Here is a 27,716-nt window from a genome sequence, read left to right on the forward strand (position 1 = left end):
GTGCACTCTGCCTGTGCTGCATTGCATCCCAAGTCATGTGGACTGCAGACCCCCCCCGCCCCGTCAACATGATCAGCGGGGGAGGTGCTTTGTTGTCCTAACACCTAGCCCTAATGTAGGTGAAATGTAGCGCTAAAGCTTATGGTACAGTGAGAGTGCACACATGGAAGATGAACATTCTAATAGACATTCAATAGAAAATTAATCAAAGAGTCCAACATAGTGAAATAAGTAAAAACAGAAAATGAGTACGATAGCATGAATCTAATCCTATAAAGGAAAACTCAATATAAGTCCACAACTATAAGGTAATAATCCTCAGATAGATGGATAAAAAAGGCCACTCTACATACCGTGATGTGAGTTGCTGTGGTGTTCCAATTGGGCTACCTGCCCATTCCAGTTTGGCTGATCCTTACAAGTTCCTTGGGAGATACCATCAGAGATCCCTGGTCCCTTCAATGGTTTGGGAGACTCATCAATCTGGATATCCATGCTTTAATGATTCGGTGAAGCTGACATCCGGGTCCACCAGTCTCGGTAAGAGTATTCATTCTTATCCATCTAGAGAAGATTTACCATCTTGGATGTTTTACATATTGGCCTTTTTTATTCATCTACTCGAGGATTATTACCCTATAGTTGTGGACTTATATTAAGTTTTCCTTTATAGGATTAGGTTTATGCTTTCGGATTAATTTTTTGTTTTTACTTATTTCACTATGTTGGACTCTTTTATTCATTTTTTATTGAATGTCTATTAGAATGTTCATCTTCAATGTGTGCACTCTCACTGTACCATAAGCTTTAGCGCTACATCTCACTTACCTTTCCATTTGAATATTTGTCACTTTCTTATGTAGCTGCTTTATCCACTTTTTATTTCTTTTTGATAATCATTTGTTAATAGTTTGCGCAATATTACCCCACTTTCCTAGCCCTAATGTAGCCACTCCATTCAAGGACTGCTAAATTGAATATATTACAGTTTTATCCTTGACTTTGGATAGGCATTAAGGCGCTCCTCAATTTAAACAAATACCTCTGTATTTTCATAAAGCTTAAATTATTTTTCATATGTTGGGAATAGAAGACAGTGTGGTTGATTTATTGAAGGAGTAGAACATGCTAGTTTTTTTACTTAGTCCATCCTATTTACTTAGCACATCCAATCATGTGTGAGCTCAAACACATTTTTATTTTTATTTTTTTTTCCATGATTTGCTATTTTATGCAAAGTGAACATTCTCTATGCCTGTCTAAGTCAGCAGAGATGGCAGTCTATGGTTATATTAGTGTCAGCAGAAGAATAGTTGGGACCAGGATCATCCAGCGATGGTGTGAGAAGCTGGATGTTAGTAAAGGACTTCCTCCACATACCCTCGTTGGTGTAGTGATATTTGAGACATCATTGAAAGTAACATTCAGGTACTTGCTGATCCAGGCTTGGTAGGCCGTCACCTGGGTGTAGATCCCGGGGAAGTTGGGTTTTGCACAGCCTATTCCCAAACTCACAACTCCCACCTGGTACCATACGCCCTGGACCTTACACACCAGAGGTCCTCCTGAGTCACCCTGTAAGACATAAATAATCATCAGCTACACCAATGTCTATATAGTATTCAGGATGAATCAAGAAAATGTTTCAATATCGTCTTTTCCATGAATGTGTAATTACACAAATTAGATGAGCACTCAGTAAACGGGTATGGAGTTAGCACTGCACAAGAACTTTAAGAAGTTGCAACCAAGTACATTTCCATTTGCTTAATGCAATTTTGTTGTCAAGTAAAAAAAGGAAAAAAATGTAAAAAATCAGGACCTTGCGAAGGAAGAGGAGTTACACTCACCCACCCTGCCATCCATTCTTCTGATTGCGGAGCAATGGCCTTTTTACATCTAACATGCTTATACAGGCGTGTCCCATGATTGGTCATTTGCTCACTCTGTGGTTCCTCTAGCTGATTTCTACATCCCTACAGAGCACAGTAGTGATGGGTCAACAGATGGAACCACAGTGCATGGGGGGTAGGGGATACAGGGGTTGAATGTGAAGATTTTTCAGGCAGATGTTGCTTCTGAGCAGAGACAAGGTCTGAGAAATGGGTGGTGAAGGTCTTACTTTTTGACATTTTTGTACTTGGTGATAGTGTTAAAGGAATGGAGTGGGGAGGGGAAAATGGGGTGTGGGAGAATGGTATGTAAATTGACACTGACACGTTCTTATGCCCTGTATACATGGTCGGACATTGATCGGACATTCCGACAACAAAATCCATGGATTTTTTTTTGACGGATGTTGGCTCAAACCTGTCTTGCATACACACGGTCGGACAAAGTTGTCGGAAAATCCGATCGTTCTGATCGCCTCTTAATTTATTCTGAGCATGCGTGGCACTTTGTGCGTCGGATTTGTGTACACACGATCGGAATTTCCGCTCTCAAACTTTGTGTGTCGGAAATTCCGATGGAAAATGTGTGATGGAGTCTACACACGGTCGGAATTTCCGACAACAAGGTCCTATCACACATTTTCCGTCGGAAAATCCTATCGTGTGTATAGGGCATAACATTTTTCTGTATCATACTCATACATATATAGTATATATTAGAGCTGAACTCAAGCTAAAACTAATTTAGTATAAGGGGTTGATTTATTTCAACATTCATGCAAGTGTAATGAATGATTCCCATAATGTTTATAATATGTGTGTAATAGTTTCCTTGTGGTCTCCTTGTTGGTGAAAGTAAACACCTAACATTTTATAAGAGAAAAAAAAATGTGATCATGGGAGTTAATAGGCTAAGAACAATTGACCATAAAAAAAATTAGACTTTAGTATCACTTTAACTGATGTCCTGCATTGCTTCTGCTTCCTGTAAAGAGATCCTAATGCTGGAATGTTTTTGGTGTCACTCACCTGGCAGGAGTCCTTCCCCCCTTCCTTGTAGCCGGCACAGATCTGATCAGACTGGATAGTAATGCTACCTCCTGCTTTTGTGTACATTGTTTGACATGTACTGCCGTCTATTAGGGGAACCATGACCTCCTGGAGGGTCCCATATGAAACAACACTCCCTGTTGATAAAGCACAGAGAAGAAGACAATAATTATAGGTCATTCTTGGCAGGGCTATACATAGACTGATCACCTGTATGCTCCATTCACAAATGTGTAATGTGAGATTGCACTCAAAATTGTGCAATTTCTCATAATGCACAAGAAATGTGCATCTTTTTTTGCAATAGGGCAGCAGTGCTATTCATTTGTAACGGCAACCCAATACACCTTGTGAAAGTGAGTGAGAAATCAAGCAAAAACATGCATGGTAACAAAGTCCCATGCATTTTGGTGTGGCACTATTTTAAAAATGAAATGGTCATATAACTCTTTGGTGTGATTTAGATGCAGTAAGCAGCCCATTCAAATGAATGGACTCCTCTACCGCAAAGCAGAAAAACATGCAAAAAATATAGATTTGTGCTCCCACGTCACACATACGGTATCTCACACAAGTGAGTAGACCTCTCACATTTTTGTAAATATTTTATTACGTCTATTTCCCAAAGACAGCCTCTGGATATGGTGCTGAGCACGTGAACTCAACTTCTTTGGTCGACCATGGCGAGGCCTGTTCTGAGTGGAACCTGTCCTGGTAAACTGCTGTAGGGTCTTGGACACCGTGCTGCAGCTTTAACACACCTGCTCCCCATTCGCACCTGAGACCTTGTAACACTAATGAGTCACATGACACAGGGGAGGGAAAATGGCTAATTGGGCCCAATTTGGACATTTTCACTTAGGGGTGTACTCACTTTTGTTGCCAGCGGTTTAGACATTCATTGCTGTGTGTTGAGTTATTTTGAGGGGACAGCAAATGTATACTGTTATACAAGCTGTACACTCACTACTTTACATTGTAGCAAAGTGTCATTTCTTCAGTGTTGTCACATGAAAAGATAGAATAAATCATTTACAAAAATGTGAGGGCTGTACTCACTTATATGAGATACTGTATGTGAACCTGGCCTTAAATCTGAACTCTGGGCACAAACACTTCCATTTAAATACCGTATTTATCCGGGTATAATATGCACTTTTTCCCCCTGAAAATCAGGGGGAAATCGGGTGTGCGTGTTATACGCCGATCCCTGCTACTACCGGGGAGGGGGGACAAGCGCCACTGGATTTCCTGTGTATCCAGGGCTATTTAGACTCCTAATAACCCCTTTAAAGCCCCCCAATAGGGCTCCTAATTTTTTTTTTTAAATAATAAAAAAATAATGTAAAAAAGATAAAAAAAATGGTAAAAAAAATAAAAATAAAATGGTAAAAAATAGAATAAAATAATAATAATAATAAGAGAAAAAAACGACTGACACCAGTGGCAGAACTACCAGGGTCGAAAAGTTTATAATTGTGACAGGGCCCTCCCATTCCGTTACTGTGCTCAGAGAAATGGGCCCCAGCAAGGGTCAGGGGGGCCCTTCATGGTTTCTTGTACCGGGGCCCTGAAGGTTCTAGTTATACCTCTGCTTCTGGGGATTTTCTGGTGGAAATTATGGCTATGTTTTTCTGGTGCCTTTTTTCTTGTGGCGCTACTGTGCTATGGTAATATCTGGTGGTTGAGACCCTTGGAAGCCAGACCATGATTGCTAAGACATGCAGCATCAGTGTCACTTACGTGCTGATTTTTTGCATGATAAACCTTATGTAATCAACACACTTATATAATTATTGCAATGTTCATATGATCAATTTTTCCTTATGGAGCTTTATTATTATCAAGGTACGGTTGCTGTATTACTGTTTCCCTTTTGGATGGAATAAATCTTTTGCTTATAGTTATGCCGCGTACACACAAGCGGAAATTCCGTAGGAAAAATCTTGGATGTTTTTTCTGACGGAATTCCGCTCAAGCCTTGACGGTCACACAAAAGTTCTCTGAACTTTTGACCATCAAGAACGCGGTGACGTACAACACTACGACGAGCCGAGAAAATGAAGTTCAATGCTTCCGAGCATGCATCGAATTGTTTCCGAGCATGCAAAGGAATTTTGCACTTCGGAATTGCATACAGACGAACGCATTTTCGCATAGGAAATTTTTCCGACCGAAAAATAGAAAACCTGCTCTCAATCTTTTGCTGGCGGAGATGTCGCCAGCAAAAGTCCGATGGAGCATACACACGGTCGCATTTTCTGACCAAAAGCTCAACAGTCTTTTCCTAGCGGCATTTCCGATCGTGTGTACGCGGCATCATTCTAAAGAAATAAAACAGTATATGTTTGGCCCAGTCCTGAAGAAGCCATGGATCCATGAAACACACCGATGAAAGATGGGCATATTTCTAGGAACAGTTTTTTATGTAATAGAGTTATTTACACATATGTTATGGTTATGTTATGTGAGACACAATAGGGTTTTTTATGATATATTTGTATAACAATAAAAAATCTTTTTTTGGGCAGTGATCACTGTCATGTCAGTGGTAGCCCACCCCCCCCACATTTAGAAACCCCTCCCTAGGACACACTTAACCTCTTGATCGCCCCCTAGTGTTTAACGCCTTCCCTGCCAGTGTCATTTATACAATAATCAGTGCATTTTTCTAGCACTGATCGCTATATAAATGACAATGGTCCCAAAATAGTGTCAAAAGTGTCCGATGTATCCACCATAATGTCGCAGTCACTATAAAAATCGCAGATCGCCGCCATTACTAATAAAAAAATAATAAATTAATAATAAAAATGCCATAAATCTATCCCCTGTTTTGTAAACGCTATAACTTTTGCGCAAACCAATCAATATACGCTTATTGCGATTTTTTTTTTTTTTTTACCAAAAATGTGTAGAAGAATACAGAAATTAAAAATTAGGAAATGTGTTTTTTTCAAAATTGTTGCTCTTTTTTTGTTTATAGCGAAAAAAAAAAAACGCAGGGGTGATCAAATACCACCAAAAAGCTTTATTTGTGGGAAAAAAAGGACGTCGATTTCGTTTGGGTACAGCGTCGCGCGACCGCACAATTGTCAGCTAAAGCGACGCAGTGCCGTATCACAAAAAACTGCTCTGGGCAGGAAGGGGGTAAAATCTTCCGGGGCTGAAGTGGTTAACATATACTTTCAGTTTGGTAGACATTCATGTTTTATCAACCTAAAAAATTCTGTAGCCATATAAAAATGCATAGGATGCACACTAAAGCTGAAATCTGAGAAAACAGCTAAATACACAACTGAGATAAATATATTGTTTGCCTGCCAAAAGATTTGAATTCTCAGCAGCCAGTTTTGTTTTATAGGGATGAGCTCAAGGTTTGGTCTGAAAACAGGTTCGGACTTCCGTCTATGCTTAATACCGTGATTGATACTGTGGGACTTTTTTTTTTTGTCACCGCATGTGTGCCTTTATATGCACTTTATTGTGTGAAAGAGTTGAAGTACTATGCACAACTTACTCTTTTATGTGCAGGGGGGGATATTTTTCCTAAATAAACAAAAAAAGACGAAACATTTTGAAAAAAAAAAAACACGTTTTTTTTTTTGTTTCTGTTATAAAATTTTGCAAATAACGGAAAATTTATATCAAATACTTACCGTAATTTTCCTTTCTTGATAGGCTCCATGGCAGCATACGTGTGGGTTGACCCCGCCTCCATAACTACCCAATAGGACCACTCCCTATACATTTCAGCTGTGAGCTCCCAGCCGTGTTTCGTAACTAGCCTACTCCAGCATTGGGAGGGACTCCTGCTGCCATGGAGCCTATCAGGAAAGGAAAATTACGGTAAGTATTTGATATAAATTTTCCATTTTCCTGACAGGCTCCATGGCAGCATACGTGTGGGAAATAACTCGCCAAACACACCCGGGTGGGCACAATGCTGAGCAAGAAAATACATTTATTTAACACTGTCAACTGACAGCACTTTCAAACCAAAATTAACGGATGACAAGGCGGCTGGTTCAACACAATAGTGGGAAACAAACGTATTAATAGATGACCAAGAAGCCGCTCTACATATAACTTCGGGTGCGACATGAAGAGAAGCCGCCCACGAGGTTGAGATACTCCAAGTTGAGTGTGCAGTCACTGCCTCTGGAGGAGCCAAGCCCTTCACTTTATAAGCCCTTTGAATGGTCTGTACTATCCAAGCAGAGATGGATCTAATTGAGGCCCGTTTTCCTTTATTTTTTCCCCATAGAAAAGAAAGTCTGTTTTTCTAAACGATTTCGTAACTTCCAAGTATTGACTCAAAGTATGTCCCACATTAAGGGGATGGACATCTTGACCTTCTGTTGTGCTAAAGGTAGGCAACACAATTTCCTGATATTCGTGAAAAATAGATGTCACTTTAGGGTTTGAGCCCAACATGGGAATTAACACTGCTCTATCCGAAAAAAAAGGTCAAGAAAGGCTCTTTAGAACCTAAGTTTCTGATTTCAGACACTCTTTTGGCTGAAGTTACTGCCACCAGGAAGACGGTCTTGAGTGTGAGGTCTTTAACTGATAGAGGCTTTTCAGGATCTGTTCCAAGTGTGGAAAGAAAATCTAGAACAAGGGGAAGATCCCATTTAAGAAATCTTTGTTTTCTTTGAGGTCTTAGCCTGATAGCACCCTTGAAGAATTGGCGAACCAGGGCGTGGTTAGCCCATGAAATTCCTGTAAACGCCGAAATGGCTGATATTTGTACACAAAGGGAACTTACTGCTAGAGGCAAATCCAAGCCTGTTTGAAGAAAGCTCAGGATATCCTGGACTTCTGGAAAACCACAAGTATTAGGTCTAGAGGCCATGTGTTCTGTGAATTTGGACCAGATACGTTCATAAACTCTATTAGTGCTCTTCCGTCTGGCATTAAGAAGAGTCGGAATGGTTTCTTCTGGACAACCTAAGGCTTCAAGCCTTCCCCTCTCAAAAACCAGACCCTGAGATGTAGATGAGCAGGGCATGGATGCAGGATTGTGCCTTGGGACAGAAGATCCGGCCTGAGAGGCAGAGGAATTGAATCCTGATAACTGAGGAGAGTTAAAAGGGGAAACCATGGCCTGTTGGGCCAAAACGGTATTACTGCTATGACTTCCACCTCCTCTGTTCTGAGCCTGCAGAAAAACTGGAGTATCACAGGTACCGGAGGGAAGGCATACACCTTGTTGAACCTCCACCGATTTGTGAGGGCATCTATCCCATAGGCTTGGTGATCCCGGAACCTCGAATAATATTTGGTCAGTTTGTAATTGCATGGGGATGCAAACAGATCCACTTCTGGAGACACTCCCAGTGTCAGAAGCCACTTGAACACCTCTTTGTGCAGGGACCACTCGTTGTTGTCCATTTGAACACGGGACAGAAAATCCGCCTGTACATCCTGGACCCCCGGAATGTAGACTGCCGAAATGTTGGACAGATTCCTCTGAGCCCAGTTCATGATTGGCTCGACCCCCCGTAGGAGAGACCAGCTGCGAGTCCCACCTTGCTTCCTTATATAGGCCACTGCGGTTGTATTGTCCAACCGGAGCATCACTGAGGAGTTTTCTATCAGATGGGGGAAGGATCTGAGCGCTTGAAAGGCTGCTCGAAGTTCCAGAATATTGGATACAACCTTCTGAGATGGCGAGTTCCATCTGCCCTGAGCCACTTCCGACAGGCAATGAGCACCCCAGCCCTGATTGCTGACATCTGAGGTTACTGTGACCCATGTGATGGGGAGAATCGAGTGGCAGTTGCGGAGATTCTTCCCTTGGAGCCACCAAAGGAGAGACTCTCTCATGGATGGAGTGAGGAGGATGCGCTGACTCTTGCTGGGAGAATCCCACTGTTGGATAAACCCTTTCTGAAATGGGCGAGTGTGCCATTGTGCCCACTTCACAATGGGAATGGTGGCTGCCATTGTGCCAATCACCTTCAGACATTGAAGAGCGGACAGGTGAAATGAAGCGAGTGTTGAACGGATCCTGTCCCGGATCACCACAATCTTCTCCTCGGGTAGCGAGATGGTGCCTTCTAGTGTGTTAAAATTGGCACCTAGAAATATGAGGGACTGAGATAGATTCAGGTGACTTTTCTCCAAATTCAGGAGCCACCCAAACTCTTGGAGAGTGGCAATTACTAGACTCCTGTGCTCTAGAAGTTGACCCTTGTCCTGGGCTAGGAGGAGGAGGTCGTCTAGATAGTGATGAAGACAAACTCCTTTGACTCCGAGCAAAGCAACGACAGCCAACAGAACCTTGGAAAACACCCGAGGTCATGTCGTGAGACCAAATGGAAGGCAGGTAAACTGTAAATGTTGATCGCCTACAGCAAAGCGAAGGAACTTTTGGAAGTCTGCCGCCACTGGAACATGAAAGTAGGCGTCCTTCAAGTCTATTGACACCAACCAGTCTCCTAGATGAACCGACTGTTGAATCGTTAATAGTGACTCCATCTTGAATTTTTCCTTTCGGATAAACCGGTTGAGATGAGTCAGGTCTATAACAGGCCTCCATGTGCCGTTCTTCTTCTGCACCAGAAATAGAGGGGAATACATACCTTTGCCTCGTTCGCCATCTGGAACAGGAATGGCTGCGCTTTGAGCTAATAAAGAGCTTACGTAAGCTAAAAGAACTTGTTTCTTCTCCCCTGAACTTGGAAGATTTGTTGGTATGAATCTTAATCTGGGAGTGCTGTTGAAAACCCAGGTGTGGCCTGAAGACACCGTCCTGACATTTCAGAAATCCCGAATTGAGGCCGCCCAAACATGCCAGAAGTGGAGCAGATGAGCCCCCACCTGACATGCTTGAGCGGGCCCGATTTCAAAAGGACTTAGTGGAGTCCTGGTTACCAGTAGAAGTCCCTTTTGTGGGCTTTTTGAAAGAGGACTGCCTGGATTTCCAGGATCTTGAAAATTCCCGACCGGGCCTGTAACTGCGTGCTTCCCTTGCACGGTCAGTGTTCTGCGTTCTTGAAAAGGTGCGTTTCTGGTTCTGTAAACGCCTATCTTGAGGGAGGAACCCCGACTTACCACCCGTAGCCCGGGTAATGGCGCTATCAAGCTTGTTGCCAAAGAGAGACGAACCCTCAAATGGAATACTGGATCCGCCAACCAGGGTCAGAGCCACAAGGCCCGACGGGCGGTGACCGATGACAATATTATCTGAGCCACTAGGCGAATAACATCAATAGAGACCTCCCCCAGAAAGGCAGGGCTAGCCTGATTTCCTGAATAGGGGAGCTCTTAGCCGCTTCTTCAGAGATACATCTAAGAGAATCATTCACATTGTCTGACCATGCCTCCAAAACTTTAGAGACTGCTACTAAGGCCAGACCAGGTTTGCACACTGTGCCTGCTGTCAAATCCTTTTTAGGTCGGAGTCAATCCATCTCTTCAGTGGATCTTTAATTGAGACTGTATCTTCAAGAGGGAGAGTCACATACCTCACAAGTGTCATTAGTGCAGCATCTACCAAGGGAGCTGATTCAAGGTGTTTAACCTCTTCTTCCTTGAAAGGGTATAGTTTTGAGATTTTAGACTGCATAGAACTTTTTCTATCCATCTTGCCCCATTCTTCAGATATTATAGCTCCTACTTCAGTGAGGAAAGGAATATAATGACGCTCCTTGTTGAGCTGTTTGAAAAACTTTCTCTGTTTAGGAGGAGAAATAACTGGGCCTTCCCAATTCAAAGCGTCTTTAACAGCTTTCACCAGAGAAGGAACGAGGGTGTATTCAAAGCCCATCCCAGGATCATCTGCTTCTGAACCGCTATCTGAAGGGGAAGCTGACTGGTGACTAGGTTGAGAAAACTCCCACGTCTTATGGACTGGACCCTCTTCTGACAGGGGAATCAGTGGATCTGGAGGAGAATCACGAGGCTTTGCAGCTTCTTTCTCCTGCAGCGATTCTTTCACGATTCGCTTGATTAGTGTTTCCAGATGTTGGTCTGGAGAAACAGCGGTCACAGAGAGACTTGCTAGCAGGAACTGGGGCCCTGCATCCCCAACATAATTTCTCCGACCCCCTACTATGAGATGAAGGGGGATGAGGAGAGCCTCTACTGTGGTCTTTAGACTTAGAGGATGAACCATGGTGTCTAGAGCCAGAGGAGGAATGCCTGTGGTGTGATTTAGACGACCCGCTTCTTCTGCGGGAACTACTTTGTCTTTGGTCAGACCTAGAAGGGCTGAGGAAAGAAGAAAGACAGGAATAGAGAGAGAGAAAGGCACAAAGTCAGAATAATGCCCTACACTCCACTCTCTTCCCCCCCAGCAGGCAAGTAAAGAAACACTTTCCAATCCTACCTGCTGCGAGAGGACTGGCCACCAGGAGGCAGTGAAGAGTCCATGGCTGATGCTTGGAATCACTGCAGGTGAACACAGAATACATCAGATATACCAGAAAGCAAAACAGGCAAAGTTCAGACCCATCTGTACTGCCCTTACCTGGGGTAGGCTCTGCAGATGCTCAGGTAAGTCGCCGCTATGCCCACGATCGTTCCTGAGATCTGCAAGCCTCCCCAGGCTTTTTTAAAATTGGCGCTGCGTGATGTCACAGCCGCGCCAGGCCCGCGATCCTCATGCGCATGCGCGAACCAGGCCTCGCTTTCGTTCTGGGACCGCACATGCGCAGAACGCAGACGGAACCCGGAAGTAGAGGGAGCGGCTGCTGGAACGCACAGGGTACCAGCCGCTGCATAGGCATAATAAAAAAAGGACAGGCAATGCAGGAAAAAACAAACTACGAACATAAACACTGCTGCCATGAAGGCGATACATGCTTACCACCACCTAAGATCGATTCAGCCAGGAACGTCCGTACACACACACCGGGCTTTCAGGCAGATAATGGCCACCTGCATACTGCTAGGTAATAGGCCTGTGCACGCTTTTCATTCCAAATGACTCCAGCTCTTCAGCGCTTACTCTGCAATACACTCCATACCCTGCTAACAGTCAAGGCTTATCAGAGGGACGTGACATCACTTCGGTCGGCCGATACGATCGCAGGACATGGTCTTCAGGTAGGAGAACCAAACATAAGGTCCTACGGAGGAGGACAAAAAAGGAACATGGCTGGGAGCTCACAGCTGAAATTTATAGGGAGGGGTCCTATTTATGTAGTTATGTAGGCGGGGTCAACCCACACGTATGCTGCCATGGAGCCTGTCAGGAAAAATAATTGTTCTTCAGAAATTTTGCCAAAAATGTATTCTTTCTTTGGTAAAAATAACCCAACTCAGTGTATATTATTTAGTTTGTAGGGAAGTTATAGAGTCCACAAACTATGGGATATATATGAAAATTGATCAATTCTGATGTACTGACGACCGATCTCATTTCTTAAGGCCCTAAAATGCCAGCACAGTGCAAATACCCCCCAAATGACCCCTTTTTGGAAAGTAGACAGTCCAATGCAATTTAGTAAGAACCATGGCAGTTTTTTTTGTAAGTTATATTATTTGTAATTTCTTATCTGATATTTTTGGAAAATGAAGAGATTAAATGCAAAAAAGAAGTTCACTTTTTTTTTAACATACTTTCACCAGTGTAGTACAGCATCATCATGTAACTGGTGTGGTGGTGATTAGGGACACTGACTGGTGACAGTACAAAAAAAAGTTATAATTTTATTTAATTTATATATATTTTTTTTTATTACATTTTTTTACAATTTTTTTTAAAGCACTGTGACCAGAACAATATAATGGTACTATAGTAACATTATACCGCTCTGGGGAAGTAATCAGTTTTTTTTTTATCATTTTTTTTTGTTTTTGTTTTTTATACACATTATGTCTGCTTATAGCAATGTACTAATTACATTGCTACATTGCTATATGCAAGCATTTTACTAAATGAAACTGATTCATTCAGTCTGTTTTGTTGTGACTAGCTGTCATTGGTCAAAGCTAATCACATGGTACAGATGGGCTGTAATTGGCCCTCTCTGTACCATTGACCAATCACAGCTAGCAACACATTTGTACACATTGGATGGCTTGAAAGGAAGCCAGCCATTGTGTACAACTGTCTTGTGACCTGCTGTGATTCGTCACATGTGGTCATATGGTACCGAACGTGAGCCGGTGTAGCGTCACGTATGGCGACCCATCACATTTCGCTACCAGCTGTAGTGCGCATGTGCGACGCCGCCATATGCGTTCCAACACTTTTACGACAAAACTCCACACCCCTCGTGGGCTCGATTCGCACGCCGCACTTCGGGCACGGCCTCGCTTCGCTCGGCATAATTATAATCTAACTCTATGTCCACTTGGATGGTGGGGCTTGAACCTGGACTTAGGGGTGGAGTTTTGTCGTAAAAGTGTTGGAACGCATATGGCAGCGGCACGCATACGCACTTCAGTGATGGGTCGCCATATGTGATGCTACACCGGTACTTTGATCAGTCATTGGATGTGTCCCATGGACAAGGCCGGTGATAGATTGTGCCTCTGCGTGGCGGTGCGATCCTGACAAGACGCCATATGATGTCCAGTCAGAATAACAAAATCCTGCCTATAATCCAGGCTGATAGGCAAGCTATTGTCAAAATAAAGGGCATGGAGAGGTAAGCACTGCCATAGTGGACATTTAACCAGTTCCCGCCCCGGCCAATAGCAGATTGATGGCCGGACGGGAACTGGTTAAATGTCCACTGTGGCAGTGCTTACCTCTCCATGCCCTTTATTTTGACAATAGCTTGCCTATCAGCCTGGATTATAGGCAGGATTTAGTGTCCAGATTTACCCTCCAGCTATAGGGTCCATTAAGAGCGCACGGGCGCCGCCTCCCCTATCCATCGCAGCCACCCACCCATCTGGCCCTTCTCAGGACGCCGGGTGCATGGATTCCAATGCGGGGGAGGTTGGGGTTTGAAGCACCGATTAGAGCCAGAGGCTCTAATAAGCTTCAAAATAGGGTGGGCTCGGGGCGCTGAGAATGCGCTCGGAGCCCACCCAGGTGTGTGAGAATAGGGAATGAATATTCCCTATTCTCACACTGAATCGCCTCTCCGCCAATTAGGTGTGACCCGTTTCCTGAAAAGAGAAGCATTCTGATTGGCTGCCGAGGAGGAGGGAGGAGACGGAAGCCACCAAGCAGGGGAAAGAAAAGCTGCTTGTGATGCTCGCTATGAAACAAGGTGAAGCCCGTGGAGGAGAGCCGAGGAAGCCGCCTGTGATTGCCCACAATGGATGGGGTAAGTGCACCCACCGACCAACCCGACCCGATTTGGGGGGGGGCGTGGACTTTGTGGGTGCAGTGTTTGCCGTCCCCCCCCAAAAAAAATTACCATCAGCCGCCAACGCGCAGGTTTCATGGATTTGGTGAACCCCTTGTAAATCTAACACAGGTAGATTTGCCCCTCATTAATTAAAATGTTGTATTGGGTGTAAGTGACAGGTCTGGCTTACTCGTATAGGAGATGAGTGCAATCACTTTCGCTTATAATTTCATGGACTCACCTCCAGAAGATCTTGTACCCCAGCCGGTCACCAAGCACTCCATACCACAGGGGAAGGTGGTGGAAGAAGATGGCAGACAGATTGGCATGATGTACTTAGTATAGGTGACAGGTGAGGCCAGCTGTATCAGGGCGATGTCTCCAGGACTGCCAATGTCTATATATTGACCATTGATGATGATAGTCCTTACATTGGCAATAACTGTATGAGAGCTGATCACACCCAGCTGGTACATGCCCAAATATACTTTATAATTCAATACCTGGATAGGACTGCAGAAAAAAAAACAGAACATAACATGTATAAATGAGGACTCATCTTCTGCAGTAGGCAATGCAATATCATTACTATCAATGACCTTCAGAATCTAATGAATGAAATACAACTTGTTCATAATGTGTTCCCTATGAATGGACTGTATGTACACAAGTCCAATGGTATGAACTTAGACAGGATCATCAGAGTTTAATGAGATGCTAAGTCACAGTAATCTCTATTGAAGGCTCGGAAATTGAATGCAATTGTATATATACACGTGAGACCTAAAATATTTAAAAAGGTCAAAATAAAAATGTTTAAAAAAGATACAAAACCATGCAGCTCTGTATTGGTTAAAGTGGTTGTAAACCCTTACATTTACCCAGTGATACACAGAAATGTAATAAATCATAATACATAAGTTGTACCTGTTTATCTGCAGCCAGCCATCTTTGCCCTACATCGATTCAAAATGCAGAGTTTACACAGGATCTCTCAGCTCTGAAAATAAGGTGGCTGGAGTTACATCAGTGAAGAGAGCTCTGAGAGCTGATTGGAGGGAAGGAACATACACCCCTTCACACAGCACACAGCAACATAGCTGAAGCTGTCAATCACAGACTGTGCCCTCCTGTGTCACCATTTTTCTTTTCTTGTCAGGAAAACTCATCAGAAGTGACTTCATGCTGATAGCAGAGGAAGGAGGCAGCAGACAGAAATTACACTTAGTGCACCCTAGATGTTTTGGAACTACATTTCCCATGGTGCTCATGCACTCTGCAGTGTAGTTGAGCATCATGGGAAATGTAGTTCCAAAACATCTAGGGTTCGCCATCTCTGCTCTAGAGGCTTTGTTCATATTTCATGTCTGAGGTTTACAAACCCTTCAATATACATAATTACATGCATTTTTCCTAAAGTAATATTAGAGCTTAATTTTCTTTCTAATGTAATAAACAAGTCATACTTACCTGCTCTGTGCAATAGTTTTGTACAGAGCAGCCTCGATCCTCTTCTTTTTTGGGTCCCTTGCCTTCGCCCCTGGCTCCTCTCCCTCAAGTAGTGACCCCAGAGAAAGCTGCTTGCCCCGGGGGCACCACTGCGTGCTCGCTCTTGAGCTGCTGCACTATGCATCTGAAAGACACATAGAGCTGCGGCTTGGCCCCGCTCCCCCACTCTCTCCTCATTGGCTCACTAGCTGTGAGTGATCCACATCCAGCCAAGGCTATCATGAATATTGCTGGATCAGAAGGGGCTCAGGTAAGGAATGGAGGAGCCGGGGGAGGCCATTGCCCACAGAAGGTTTTTTTACCTTTATGCATAGAACCCCTGAAGGTAAAAAAAAAAAAAAACCTTCAGCCTTTAGAACCACTTTAAATGCAAGGGGTGTAAGCACCTGAATTGGTATCAGCCTCTTACAGACCCTTTATAGCACAGCTCAGAGTAGGGAAAGAATAAGCAGTACAAGGGTCCAACCAATCATGGAGCATGCTAATAGAGGTAGAGAGCAGAGTGGCAGGTAGATGAGCCTATCACTGCGCTGCTTCTCTTTCACTATCAAAGTACAGGCTGGAGGAGGGTTCATGACAGCATAGGCTAGGAAGAGCTGGGTTGATTGATGATGGTCTTCATGTAACCAAAAAGGCTGAGCACATCTAGAGGCAGAAAATACATTCTTTTGGGAACGGCTATACATTGAGGGTGAGCACTGCAGCAAAGCTGCCTTTTTTTTATTCTTGAATGGGCTATTACTTTTTTTTTTTACTGCAATTTAATTTTGAACAAAAAGTTTCCTTTTTCTTTATTTATCTTGAGTATATTTTAGATTCATATGAGGACTAATTATGTAGTAACATTATGCTATTTTTTTAGACCCTGGCAAACTCTCAAGAGACATTGCCGTGCTCTTGAACAACTGTGGCGTAAAACCAAATGCCTGCAAGACTTCACCCTATATAAATCTGCCCTTCTAAAATACAATTCCTGCCTCCATGCTGCTAAACAAGCCTACTTTGTCTCTCTTATTAATTCCTTGTCATGCAGTCCCCGTCGGCTCTTCTCAACCTTTAACTCTCTGCTTCGTCCCCCACCCCCTCTACCCACTAACTCACTCACTGCCCAAGAGATTGCCAATCACTTCAAAGACAAGATTGATGCAATTCGTGAGAACACCTCCACTGTGCGTACGTCTTCCCCACCCAACATACCTTGCCTAACAACACATTCAACACTCTCCTCTTTTGAATTGGCTACTACTGAAGAGGTTACAAAACTTTTCTCAGATGCCCACCTAACCAATTGTCCTTTGGATTCTGTTCCCTCACAACTACTACGGTCACCCTCTTCTTCTATCCTATGCTCCCTCACTCATATCTTCAATCTCTCCCTCTCTAGTGGCATCTTCCCCTCCCCTCTAAAATATGCGAAGATCACTCCCATTCTTAAAATATACTCACTGGACCCCACCGACCTGAACAACTTAAGACCCATCTCATTGCTCCCATTTACCTCTAAACTTCTAGAACGCTTAGTCTACAACCGTCTTAGCTCCTACCTCAGTGAAAATAACCTTCTTGACCCCTTACAGTCTGGCTTTCGCTCACAGCACTCCACAGAACCTGCCTTACTAAAACTCACCAACGATTTACTAACTGCTAAAACCAACAGCCAGTACTCCATACTCCTACTACTTGACCTCTCTGCGGCCTTTGATACTGTTGACCACCCGCTCCTTCTCAATAAACTACATTCCCTTGGCCTCCGAGATTCTGCTCTATCCTGGTTCTCTGGCTATTTATCACAGCGCTCCTTTAGTCGAACCTACAACTCTGTCTCCTCCTCTCCACTGCCCCTTTCTGTGGGGGTCCCCCAAGGCTCTGTTCTTGGACCCCTTCTCTTCTCTATCTACACCTCCTCCCTTGTTCACTTGATAACTGCCCACGGCTTCCAATACCACTTATACGCTGATGACACCCAAATCTATCTGTCTACTCCTCACCTCACTCCTTCAGTCTCCTCTCGTATTACTAACTTACTAACTGACATATTAGCATGGATCTCGCACCACTTCCTTAAACTAAATCTCTCTAAAACTGAGCTATTAATATTCCCCCCCGCCCGTGCCCCCCTCCATGACTTTTCCATCAAAATCAACAATGCAACCATCAGTCCCCCCCCTCACGCCAGGGTACTAGGTGTAATCCTAGACTCTGACTTGTCATTTCAGCCTCAAATCCAATCATTGTCAAAAGTTTGTAGAATTCACCTCCGTAACATCTCTAAAATTCACCCCTTTTTAACAAATGAAACCACCAAGCTCCTCATTCATTCCCTTGTTATCTCTCAGCTTGACTATTGCAACTCCCTTCTCATTGGCCTACCTCTCCATAGGCTATCCACTCTTCAGTCTATCATGAATGCTGCTGCCAGACTTATCCACCTTACCAACCGCTCAGTGTCTGCCAACCCTCTCCTCCAATCCCTACACTGGCTCCCAATCACCCAGCAAATTAAATTCAAAATACTAACCACAACATACAAAGCCATTCACAACTCTGCCCCGAGCTACATCACTAATCTTGTCTCCAAATATCACCCAAATTGTCCTCTCCGCTCTTCTCAAGAGCTCCTACTCTCAAGCTCTCTCGCCTCCTCCTCCCATGCTCGTCTCCAGGATTTCTCCAGAGCCTCTCCCATCCTCTGGAACTCGCTACCTCCATCTATCCGGCTATTCCCTACTCTTGCTACCTTCAGGTGATCCCTGAAAACTCTCTTCAGGAAAGCCTATCACATCTCCAACTAATCTCCCACCACTTCCAACAGCTCACTCTCCACAGTTACAACCTTTTTTACCACCTGCCCCACCCTAATAGATTGTAAGCTCTTCTGAGCAGGGCCCTCTTAATCCTCTTGTATTTTATTGTATTATAACTGTATTGTCTCCCTTTTATATTGTAAAGCGCTGCATAAACTGTTGGCGCTATATAAATCCTGTATAATAATAATAATAATAATAATGTGCTCGAAAATACTCCAAACAGTCCTCTATTATGACATATGATGTCTATAAATAGAGGAACTTGGACGTGTGATGTCAAAAAAAAGTCAGTGACAAACTTCAATCATATGTGATGATAATCCTCAACCACATGTGAATATGATAGAGTGACAGTCTTTAAGTTCAAATATGTATGAAAGAAAAGAAAAAAGGGGGGGGGAGGGGGGTTGGAAAACCCCCAGGACTTTTAAGGTGCTTGCACATTAAGGTAGGTATGGTAGAAAAACATGTATAACTTTATCCATAAAAATAATTTTTATTTGTTACAATTAAAACATATATATGACAAAACAGTTTTCACTTAAAAACAGTGTTTAAATATCAAAGACGCCACATCAGTTGGTGGGCAAATAATCGAAAGAGTACCACTTGACTAAAAAGCCACTCTACAAGTTTCGCTCAATTCGGAGCTTCCTCAGGAGTTTTGGCAATTATATAAAGTAAGGTACACAGGCTGCCGCAAATAGAATGCAAAATTGTGTTTAAAGAACCAAGCCAATGATTGGCATTAGTGATAAGGAATATATTCAACTACGTCTCTCTCACGTCAAGAGTTCCCATCATTTTTGGCCACAGAGGGATGTAAAGTTATATCTTGTATTGTATAAAATAAAAAATAAAGTAAGGTACACAGGCTGCCGCAAATAGAATGCAAAATTGTGTTTAAAGAACCAAGCCAATGATTGGCATCAGTGATAAGGAATATATTCAACTACGTCTCTCTCACGTCAAGAGTTCCCATCATTTTTGGCCACAGAGGGATGTAAATTTATATCTTGTATTGTATAATCTTTTATAGAATCAAAAATCTCTATGCTAGAAGCACAAAAACCTCATGGACAATTTACAGAGCGATATATTGATCAGCATCCACTAGGGGGCCCTGCTTCATCATCTGGGAGTCATGTATATGAAATTCCAGGCGGTGAAGTTTAAAGATGATCCAGTTGGATGAGAAAAAGCAGTCACAGGGTTTGGGGAGAGACACAAAGTCTCCCCTGTAGTGAGGAGGCTGCAGCATCCCTTTACAAACTTTACATCCCTCTGTGGCCAAAAATGATGGGAACTCTTGACGTGAGAGAGACGTAGTTAAATATATTCCTTTTTCACTGATGCCAATCATTGGCTTGGTTCTTTAAACACAATTTTGCTTTCTATTTGCGGCAGCCTCTGTACCTTACTTTATTTTATTGCCAAAACTCCTGAGGAAGCTCCGAATTGAGCGAAACATATAAGGTGGCTTTTTAGTCAAGTGGTACTCTTTTGATTATTTGCCCACCAACTGATGTGGCGTCTTTGATATTTAAACACTGTTTTTAAGTGAAAACTGTTTTGTCATATATCTGTTTTAATTGTAACAAATAAAAATTATTTTTATGGATAAAGTTATACATGTTTTTCTACCATACTTACCTTAATGTGCAAGCACCTTTCCAACCCCCATCCCCCCCCTTTTTTTCTTTTCTTTGAAACATATGGGATGTGGTGCTGAATGTTGCCTGGATCTGTCCTTATTTTTCTATTTGCTTCAAATATGTGAGATGTAATAACAGTTGATAGTAGATCTACCAACAAAGACACCAGAAGCTGCTTACTAGAAGGATCAAACTCAATTAGGTTTACACCTAGTGAGTCAATCTAGCTTTGTGGTATAATATACCAAGGGGATCAGATGCTCTATCCAGATATGCCCTCCAGATGGACCTCCGAACAGGTGTAAGGTATGGATGGACTCAGTAGATATAGGCAGTCAGCCCCACCATTAAAAGAAAGAGGAAGGCATATAGTGTAACTCCGTATGAAAATTTTAATACATGAAAAGCGAAGGAAATACACTCATGTGTTTAGCAGTAAAATCAAGCGCTTATGTAAAAGAAGACAGTGGCCTCAGCATATCCTCCCGACTCCATAGAGAATAATAGATTTTTTTTCCCCTCAAGCATTTCGTAGCTTCAGGCTTCAAGCTACAACACGCTCAGGTGTAAGTGGGGTCTAACCCGATATTAGCACTAATACAGGGGCTCTTTTTGGTGATGTAAACCAATCACTGATGATCAATGAGGCACACTTGACAGTTTTAAAGTGGACACTTTATAAAAGATGAACACTGGATCAATAAACATGTCCATGACTGATCTTTAAGAAAACATTTTTCCAAAAGCAGAATGATTGGTGTCTGATGGAAGAATTGGTTTATAAAGGTAACATGTTATACTCACTAGTGGATGCAATGTGCTGCCGTCATAACCCACTCCGGTGAGATCAGGGAGCCTCCACATAGATATGTTCCATATGTAACATAAACCTGCCAGGGCCACTGCCCATCCAACGCATCTGTACCACCAACTATCCGACTGGACACCAACGGAGAACCGCACACTGAAAAATTTGCAGCACCAAAAGCATTGCCAGCTGCCACAAGCAAAAAAAAAAAGTATGAATTCGTTTAGCTTCCACAATAAAATATATACATAAATAATGCACACAAAACAAAGAAACCATATTTATTGGTATGTTGAAGTGGAGTTCCACCCACTTTATAAACTTCTTCTCATCATTCTGTTGGTTATTGGGCATATTTTCTGCCATGGGCATTTTTTTTTCCTGTTTACCATGATTCTAATGCCGCGTACACACGGTCGGACTTTTCGTCTACAAAAGTCCGACAGCCTGTCCGACAGACTTCCGGCGGACTTCCGGCGGACTTTCGGCGGACTTGCAGCAGACTTTCTAACGAACGGACTTGCCTACACACGACCACACAAAAGTCCGACGGATTCGTACGTGATGACGTACACCGGACTAAAATAAGGAAGTTCATAGCCAGTAGCCAATAGCTGCCCTAGCATGGGTTTTTGTCCGTCGGACTAGCACACAGACGAGCGGATTTCGGGGTCCGTCGTAGTTACGACGTAAAGATTTGAAGCATGTTTCAAATCTAAAGTCCGTCGGATTTGAGACTGAAAAAGTCTGCTGAAAGTCCGGAGAAGCCCACACACGATCGGATTACCAGCCAGCTTTAGTCCGTCGGCGTCCGTTGGACTTTTGTAGACGAAAAGTCCGACCGTGTGTACGCGGCATAAGTATTTCCTTATCGCTTTAGCATTCTTCCACCTACGGATATCTCCGTCATATCCGGCGGCGCACTGTTTCCTGGGAGCTTAGTTTCATAATTCCCAGGAGTCGGTGTGGATCGCCACCGCTAATCATCGTGAGATTAGCAGTTTCCTGCAAGCTGTGCATACTGCGCATACGCGAGAACGGGCGGTGCACGCTGGTTATTCAGCAGCACCGTATCCCGGAAGATAATGCCTGTGGGCTTCGCATGCCCACAAGCAAGATGGGAACTGCTAACAAAGAGAAATATAAGGTGATTTTTTTATCTAGAATATTAACCACTTGCCGACCAGCCGCCTCAGTTGCACTGCGGCAGAATGGCACGGCTGGGCGAAGCGACGTTATGTGGCCCTCCGCTCGCCCCCCCGGAGCCGATGCGAGTGCCCGGCACTGATCGTGATCACCGCCGGGCTCCCGCGATCGCGGCTGACACACGGAGAACCGGGATCTGTGTGTGTAAACTGAGGGGAGAAGAGACAGATTGTGTGTTCATACAGAGTATGAACAGTGATCTGTCATCTCCCCTAGTCAGTCCCCTTCCCCCTTCGGTTAGAATCACCTCCCAGGGAACACAATTAACCCCTTGATCGCCCCATAGTGTTAACCCCTTGCCTGCCAGTGACATTTTTACAGTAATCAGTGCATTTTTAAAGCACTGATCGCTGTATAAATGCCAATGGTCCCAAAAATGTTAATAATAACACAAAAAAGATGCGGCGCTAAAAACAAATAAAACCAGTGAGATAAATTGATACAATAATCAAAAATAATTAGTGCAAGTTAAATAATATCATATTCAATATCCCAAAATTAGTGGGACAGATAGAATCCAAAAAGCAAAGCAAGGAAAAGTCCGTGATGAATCAAGAAAGAGTGCAAAAAGGGCCACAACAGAGATGAGGATGCAGTGGAGAGAATCTTCTATAGTTCCTCACACCCGAGGTGGAATATCAAATATGCTCACCAGATCCCGTTGACCGCCATTACAGCGGTCAAAAACAGCACAGGGAATTTTGGGGCTCCCCACAACCTCAGCTCAATGGTACCGATGGGCGACAGATGGTATCTCAGGATTCAAAGAGAGAAAGGACAAACCATCGCATAATATAGTCTGTATGCAGGTCTTGTAAAAAATTGGGATAGCGAATTGAATGGAAACTCAAGTAGTTAAGCTATTCAGATCAAGAAGCAACCCCAGCCAGAGGATCAATTGATGACCACAGAGGGTAGATAAAATTGTGTCTGATGGAAGAGGTCCTGGATCAACTGGTAAATGGGAAAAATGACATCCTCCTCCTCTCAGAGATCCAGCCTCTGGATGTCATTTTTCCCATTTACCAGTTGATCCAGGACCTCTTCCATCAGACACAATTTTATCTACCCTCTGTGGTCATCAATTGATCCTCTGGCTGGGGTTGCTTCTTGATCTGAATAGCTTAACTACTTGAGTTTCCATTCAATTCGCTATCCCAATTTTTTACAAGACCTGCATACAGACTATATTATGCGATGGTTTGTCCTTTCTCTCTTTGAATCCTGAGATACCATCTGTCGCCCATCGGTACCATTGAGCTGAGGTTGTGGGGAGCCCCAAAATTCCCTGTGCTGTTTTTGACCGCTGTAATGGCGGTCAACGGGATCTGGTGAGCATATTTGATATTCCACCTCGGGTGTGAGGAACTATAGAAGATTCTCTCCACTGCATCCTCATCTCTGTTGTGGCCCTTTTTGCACTCTTTCTTGATTCATCACGGACTTTTCCTTGCTTTGCTTTTTGGATTCTATCTGTCCCACTAATTTTGGGATATTGAATATGATATTATTTAACTTGCACTAATTATTTTTGATTATTGTATCAATTTATCTCACTGGTTTTATTTGTTTTTAGCGCCGCATCTTTTTTGTGTTATTATTTATGGTGGGATTTGGAGACTAGATCTCGATGCAGGCTGCTTACACTGTTCACTACACTGTATTTTCGGTTTCACTTTAAGCGCAGCTTTTATTTTTTGTTTTTCCCAAAAATGTGTCAAAATTGTCCGATGTGTCCGCCATAATGTTGCAGTCCCGATAAAAATCACAGATCGCCGCCATTACTAGTAAAAATAATAATAATAATAGTAAAAATGCCATTAAACGATCCCCTATTTTGTAGACGCTATAACTTTTGCACAAACCAATCAATATACACTTATTGTGATTTTTTTTTACCAAAAATATGTAGAAGAATACATATCGGCCTAAAGTGAGGAAAAAAAGTTTTTTTATATATTTTTGGGGGATATTTATTATAGCAAAAGTTAAGAATATTACGTTTTTTTCAAAATTGTCGCTCTTTTTTTGTTTATAGCACAAAAAATAAAAACTGCAGAGGTGATCAAATACCACCAAAAGAAAGCTCTATTTGTGGGGGAAAAAGGACATCAATTTTGTTTGGGTGCAATATCTCAGGACCGCGCAATTGTCAGTTAAAACGACGCAGTGCCAAATCGCAAAATGTGCACTGGTCGGGGTAAAATCTTCCGACCAGGGCTGCTGCGGTTAACTGTAGTGGCGCAATTTATAAGAATAATGAGTGCCATGAGTGTAAAGTATGATGTGAATAGATGCATAAAAAAAAAATAATGTATATATGTCGTTTCAAGAGATAAAAATCCTCAAGTTTGATTTTATGTAAGAGATTTTGATGACACAAATTTCAGCTACATATATATTCAACACCAAACCCAATTGTTTTGGATCAGAACAAAAGTTCCATATTATTATATCTACTCCTGATCAAATTATTGAATATAAAGCATGCACTCTCTGAAGTGATTACGCTGACACTGAGTTCAGAATAAAAAACTTTCTGTTTTAATATTTCAGCTTTTCAAGACTTATATACCATTTCGTTAGGATTAAGATATGTCAGATAAGACTGGCGCATGCAAATCACAAAACAACCACAAATATATAAATATATTGTGACAAAGTATGTGACAAAGTATCAGTTTTTAGCTGGGACGTTCATATGAGGAAGTAGCTGTGTTCTTGCAATGTCATTGCTTCTTTTAAACCATTGGTGTTATCTTGTTATTTTTTTGAGTGTATTCTCAGAAGCAGGTGTGAACTTCTCTGTTAACTCTTGCAGTCTAGTTCCACAGTAAGAGAGGGGTAAGCTTTGATATCTACTGAATATATTTTAAGGCTGAAAACTGATAAGCAGAGGCTGATATATGGAGGCATATAAAGCATATAAGCATGTACTCATATATATATAAATATATATATATATTAGAATAGACATTTCACCATAATACTCTTAATCACATCCATTACACAATCACATTTTATTTCATTTCTTTTTAATGTCCCCAAGCAGTGCTTAACCTTTTCCCACCCGGCCTATAGCAGGATGATACCGACGGGAAACTCTCGTCGGTCGAGGTGGACATCATATAATGTCCTCCCAGATCATGGGTTGGGCCACGCAGCGGCACACACACTCTGTCACCAGCTGTGTCCACTGGACACAGCCAATGACTGATCACTGTACGGACCCATTGGCGGTACCACCGCCCCCTTTCACACTGGGGCGGTGCAAAAAGTCCTGCAAGCAGCATCTTTGGGGGCATGTTTGGAGCGCTTTAAAAAAGCGCCTCAAAAACTCCCCTATCCATTGAAATGAATGGGAAGCTCTTCCAAAGTGCTTCAAAAGCATTGCAAAATGGCTCTTTTTAACTTTTTTTTTAAGGTCACGTTGTCACACGACCTTAAAAAAAAGCTCACTGCTAACGCTGCAAAAGTGCCACAAAAGCACAGCAAAAATGCCCAACGTTTTATGGGCAGTTTTTGAGCACCTCAGTGTGAAAGGGGTCTAACTGATCAGAGCAGATCACATGACAGTTGTACACAATGGATGGCTTCCTTTCAAGCCATCCAATGTATACAAATGTGTTGCTAGCTGTGATTGGTCAGTGTGATCACATGGTACAGACTGGTATAGACTGGGCCAATCACAGACCATGTGATTAGCTCTGGCCAATTACAGCTAATCACAACAAAACAGACTGAATGAATCGATTTCATTCAGTAAAATGCTTGCATAGAGCAATGAAATTCATTGCTCTATGCAAACATAATGTGTAATTAAAAAAAAAAAATACTGATCACTTCCCCAGAGTAGTACAATGTTACTATGGTAAGATTGTATTGCTCTGGTCAAAGTGTGTTTAAAAAAAATTGTTAAAAAAGAAACAAAAATATGATAAAAAAAATTTGAAAAAATAAATATTATTATTATTATTATTTTTTTGTACTGTCTCCAGTCAGTGTCCCTGATCACTGCCACACCTTCTGCACTTGTGACACTATATATATATAAAAAAAAATTCTTAATTTTCCAAAAACTTATGACAAAAACTGACAACTTCAAAAAACTCAACATGCCTCTTGCTAAATACATTGGACTGTCTACTTTCCAAAAAAGGATAATTTGGGGGGGTTTGGACTGGCCTGTCATTTTTGGGCCTCAAGAAATTAAATAGGCTGTCAGTACATTTTCAGATATACACCATAGTTTATGGGCTCTATAACTGTACTACAGACTAAATAATATACACCGATTTGGGTTATTTTTACCAAAGAAATGTAGCAGAATACACTGTACCCCCTACCCATTCACCAAAAAAGTAAAAATGACAGGACACAGTCCTTTATTAAAAAATAAAAAATGTTCCTTGATGTCAATCCATCTTAGCGTCTGACCTGAGAAAACAAAAAACGGAGAAACTCCGCCTCGATGGGAGGCATCCCACGAGTGCAGCCTTTTTGCACTGACAGCTCTTATAAAGCTGAGGGCGGAGCCACCTGGTGGCGTAAGCGGGTGACCCCGCCTCCTTCTGATGTCATGTGATGTCACGTAACGTCAGAGGGGGCGGGGTCACCTGTTTAGGCCAAGCTCTCAGCTAAATGACAGCTGTCATCGCAAAAAGTCGCTGGGACAACTCCCATCGAGGTGGAGTTTTTCAGTTTTTTGGGGGTTTTTTTCTTGGTCCGTCGGCGCTGTCATCGAGGATGAATGGACATTGCAGGACACTTTTTTGTTTTTTTTTTAATAAAGGACTTGTCCCAAACTGTCTCCTGTCATTTTTACTTTTTTGACACTTTTTTTGGTGAATGGATTGGGGTACAATGTACTCCAACCCAATCACATACGGGAGGTGGGATCTGGGGGTCCACTTGTTAAAGAGGGCTTCCAGATTCTGATAAGCCCCCCACCCGCAAACCCCCACAACCACCGGGCAAGGGTTGTGGGGAAGAGGCCCTTGTCCCCATCAACATAGGAACAAGGTGTTTGGGGGGATGTGGCCTGGTACGGTTCAGGAGGGGTTCTCTCTCATCCCCGTCCACCCCCTTTTCCTGCGGCCTGCCAGGTTGCATGCTCGAATAAGGGTCTGGTATGGATTTTGGGGGGGACCCCCATGCCATTTTTTTATTTTGGCAAAGGGTTCCCCTTAATATCCATACTAGACCCACGCCATTTTTTTCAATGATTTTTATGTATATTGCCGGTGTCCGGCAATGCAATACAGCCGTGAGCAGTTTTAAATGACATTTTTTCCTTTACAAATGTAATTTTGCTGCTCTCATTGATAACACTATGTACGGCCGCTAAGTAAGCAGCCTTATATAGTGTGGGGTGTGGACTCAGCCACCTGAGCCATGATTGGCCAAAGGCACCCTGCCTTTGGCCAATCATGGCTCTTACAGCAGAGCGCACTGTGATTGGCCAAAGCATGCAGGTCAGGTGCGAGATCGCAGTGCATTGATGATCTTGCAGTTCATTATGGGGCATT

The 27,716-nt window shown here is 42.8% G+C and overlaps 1 protein-coding gene across 1 annotated transcript in view; it reads right to left on the reverse strand.

Moving 5' to 3' along the window:
- Window positions 1-480: 480 nt before the first annotated feature.
- The window catches only part of LOC141148252 (serine protease 33-like), a 62,541-nt gene continuing 35,305 nt past the window's right edge, over window positions 481-27,716 (reverse strand). The window contains exons 2-5 of the mRNA XM_073635518.1: window positions 20,979-21,171; window positions 14,445-14,716; window positions 2,922-3,079; window positions 481-1,575 (exon numbers count right to left, since the gene is read on the reverse strand). Coding sequence (XP_073491619.1) covers window positions 1,288-1,575; window positions 2,922-3,079; window positions 14,445-14,716; window positions 20,979-21,171 — 911 coding nt within the window. The 3' untranslated portion in view covers window positions 481-1,287. The remainder of the gene's footprint in view (window positions 1,576-2,921; window positions 3,080-14,444; window positions 14,717-20,978; window positions 21,172-27,716) is intronic.

Source organism: Aquarana catesbeiana, linkage group LG06 (assembly GCF_042186555.1).
Source record: "Aquarana catesbeiana isolate 2022-GZ linkage group LG06, ASM4218655v1, whole genome shotgun sequence".
In the NCBI taxonomy this organism is placed as follows: Eukaryota; Metazoa; Chordata; class Amphibia; order Anura; family Ranidae; genus Aquarana; species Aquarana catesbeiana.